Source organism: Phalaenopsis equestris, unplaced genomic scaffold, assembly GCF_001263595.1.
Source record: "Phalaenopsis equestris unplaced genomic scaffold, ASM126359v1 Scaffold000188, whole genome shotgun sequence".
In the NCBI taxonomy this organism is placed as follows: Eukaryota; Viridiplantae; Streptophyta; class Magnoliopsida; order Asparagales; family Orchidaceae; genus Phalaenopsis; species Phalaenopsis equestris.
In genome coordinates, this window is record NW_018164630.1 from 184,346 (window position 1) to 187,986 (window position 3,641).

The window sequence follows — 3,641 nt, forward strand, 5'->3', positions numbered from 1 at the left end:
TGAAGCTGCAATTCTCTATTCTCGCTATAAGCAGCAACAAACTCCTTTATTCGACCCTATATGTGTATAGTATTTATGACCAATTACGAAATGAAGATGTCTAGTTTTACTCCAGAGGATAGTTCTTTATCACAAACCATAAACTCAATGGTCATAACTTTTTTTAATGATCCCAATGTGTTTATGTACATTTGTGGAAAAGAAAAAGGTGAACATCTCACGGGAGATGACACAATTCTTGAGCTCATTGATCCTAACAATTGCTCATGGAAGATCCAAAATCATATGGTCATGTATTGTTTGATCAATTCTATGACCACAAAAGTTGGAGAGATTTTTCTGTTTTATAGGACAACACAGAAGACCGGGGAAGCAGCTCGTGAGACGTATTTTAGTGCCGGGAATACTTTAAAATTATTGAAATTGAGACAAAACTGTATAAGCTTCGATAGGAAAAGTTAAGTATTTACTCAATACTTCAACACACTATCAAGGTACTGGTACAATTAGATATATATGATACATATGTATGGAAGTTCCGATGATATGATGTATAGAACATTAGTGGAGAAGAAATGGATTATCAAATTTTTATTGGGTCTCAATAGAAGTTAGATGAGGTCAAAGGGACAATCATGGGGATGAAGCCTTTCCCTAAAACTAGGAAAGCCTTGATGACATGAAGTGTGAGGTTGATGGCAAAGTAAGACATAAGGATTGCCAGAAGGCAGAGTCACTTGTGAGGGTCTAGCATTATGAGGGCTATTTTTTCCTGTGAACTTCATGTGCATTCGCGCGGGGTATTTGAAACTAGTCCAAATTAGGCATTTTTTAAATTCACTAAAAATCATCTATGGCAGTAATCAAAACTCAAAAAATATTTTGAATTTGATTTACAAACAAATACTGAGAAACTTAAAACCTATGCTTTTAGAATATAGTACACCCAAACCCTCCAACCAAACATTAAAAAATGTACAACCTTGCATTTTGAATGTGTTGCACTCTGAACTAAACAGCCCCTCAGATGAAAAACAACAATATATCCATTAAAGAAAAAATTGGTTTTCAGGCAAATGCAGTAGATAAATTATATCCATTAAAAGTACCACACCCTCCACCGGGGGGAATCGAACCCCAAACCAAAGGGGATTTACAACTGACAAGCAGATGCCCGACCAATTGATTTATGTATATATATATATAATACTTATTTGTAATTAATGAAATAATACATAACATGATAATATAACTAGTGACATTTTTTACATCAGGTTAAAATAATGTTACATGGCATGAATATTTACAATGATTGATGGTACATTTGTGTTCATAATTCTTTGTATGAAAAATTATAATCAATGCATTTGCGTGCTAACACATTTTTATCAACAGCATTGTGCGTGTTTTTATACATCCAAAAAGATTCATCAACTATCTATGATAACATATCTTATACGTAATCATAATAACATGAACAAGAGGAAGATTTTCTTTCACTTAGTGTAGTTAAATGACTGCCAAGATAGTTGTCCTTTTATGGAATCAACTGCCCATTTGGTCAATCATATCAACAACAGAGTAGTAGTACAGCATTCGGATCTCTCACACAAACATTTTTTTTTTATATATGTTATGTCACTGGCATGTGTTGTAACAATCATTTTTTTTTAATATGATCATATGTTATGTCACTGACATGTGTTGTAACAATCATTTTTTTTTAATATGATCAAAGCTTATTTCCTATCATCAATTCCAATGCCAGCAAGAATGATATTTATGTAAACTGAGCTATGCCATCACATGCTCCATTTAAATTTTAAATAATTATGGATTACTTACTATAGCAATGTGGCCATATACACTTCTATGATGTTTAAGGTTCGACTCAACATAAGTAGCACGATTGACAATCTATTAAAGATTCAAGTGAAACTTATAATAAGTGTCAACAATAGCACCTCTATTAAAGAAGGGCATTTTTATTCTTTAATAAATAAATATTATTACACCGACATTAAGATTTGTATCACAAGGAAATAGTTGAGATATTTACAGCTCATGTTTCTTTAGCTCACTTTTTATCTCCATTTTACAGAATTTGAAGATGATCCCGACTTCTATGTGCTCAAACCTGTGAAGTATATCGGAATTGAAGTATGGCAGGTTAGAGATAACACGAAACCTAGTTAGGTTAACTTTTAACATTTCTTGTTCTGAACGCACTACTACTTTAATGTGATAATTTTAATTGTAATGAAACAATGCAGGTAAAGGCTGGCTCAGTTTTTGACAATATCCTTATATGTGATGACCCGGAATATGCTAAACAAGTTGTTGCAGAGATTTGGACGAGAAATAGAGAGGTAGGGTAGATGTTGCAAAAATGCTAAATTCTACTTAAAATTAAACGTCTCATCATGCATGCATCCCTCTTTTGTTTGCCTGTTCAGGCTGAGAAGGAGGCCTTTGAGGAAGCAGAGAAAATCAGGCGAGCAAAGGAAGAGCAGGTGATAGATAATTGGCTTAGTTCTACTTTTGAATGCTTGGTGGTTAATGTAAAACTTGATAATTGTTGTGCAGGAAGCTCAGAGGGCAAGGGAAGAAGGTGAGAGAAGGAAAAGGGAGAGGGGACATGATCGTCATTATCATCGGGACAGGGAGAGATACAGGGATAAATATAGACGGGTATGCCGATCTAACCGCGCATCTATTTTGATTTTTGATCAATCAATTTTGCTTGTTCTTGTGATGTTTATGATTGAATGTCCTTAAAATACATGTATTTTAGAATAGCATGATGAAATTGGTTGAATGCAAACTAAATGCATAAAAATACATTTACACACACGCCACCCGAAACATTGATATTTACAAATAAAACACCCGAAACATGATGAAATTGGTTGGATTTTCTTTACCTGTTCAAATTTTCTGGTGAAGTTCAGTAACTTTATTTCGCACTCTCTTTTGTTTTATTGCAGCATCATCACCGTGATTTTGATGATTATCATGTAAGTTGTGCTGCTTCATTTAATCTCCAGCATTACTGTTATGGGGTGTAAACGAACCGTTTGAAATTTAATTTATTTGAAATAAGCTTGTGTTCGAAATTGTTCGTAAAGTCAATGTTCGTGTTCGTTTCTTAACGAACGAGCCGAACACAAGCTGTTCGCGAACGACGAGTCAGTTTGACATCCCTAATATTAATATATATAAATAATATATATTATAATTTGTAAAATTTAATTTTTTAAAATATCATAAATTTTTTGTATATATTTATTTTAAATTATTTTATATTTCAAACAATAACGGTTCGAATACAAACTCTTTGACGAACCAAACACAAACTGTTCGCGAAAAATGATCTTTTTTGACAGCCCTAATTACTATTCCTTATTCAGTTTTTTTTTTTTTCCTTAATAAATTTGTTTTACTGTTTTTCATTTCTTTGCAGGATGAACTGTAAGAGCTCCTGGAGTTGAAAATGGAAAAAATTGGGCGCTTTAAATTTCTGTATTTTATGGCTGAAAAACCATTTCAGCCTAATTTATGCTGCTCCACTCTTTATGATGCGCTTTGGAATGTATATGCTGAAACGCTTGGAAGTCGATACATTGGGAGGAGTATGTACG

The 3,641-nt window shown here is 33.3% G+C and overlaps 1 protein-coding gene across 1 annotated transcript in view; it reads left to right on the plus strand.

Moving 5' to 3' along the window:
* The window catches only part of LOC110022402 (calreticulin-3), a gene marked incomplete at its 5' end in the record, with an annotated part of 15,468 nt that extends 11,835 nt beyond the window's left edge, over positions 1-3,633 (plus strand). The window contains 6 exon segments of the mRNA XM_020721322.1: positions 2,102-2,169; positions 2,274-2,369; positions 2,457-2,513; positions 2,587-2,691; positions 2,988-3,017; positions 3,464-3,633. Of these exon segments, the coding sequence (XP_020576981.1) occupies positions 2,102-2,169; positions 2,274-2,369; positions 2,457-2,513; positions 2,587-2,691; positions 2,988-3,017; positions 3,464-3,475 (368 nt within the window). The 3' untranslated portion in view covers positions 3,476-3,633.
* Between the last annotated feature and the right edge of the window lie 8 nt (positions 3,634-3,641).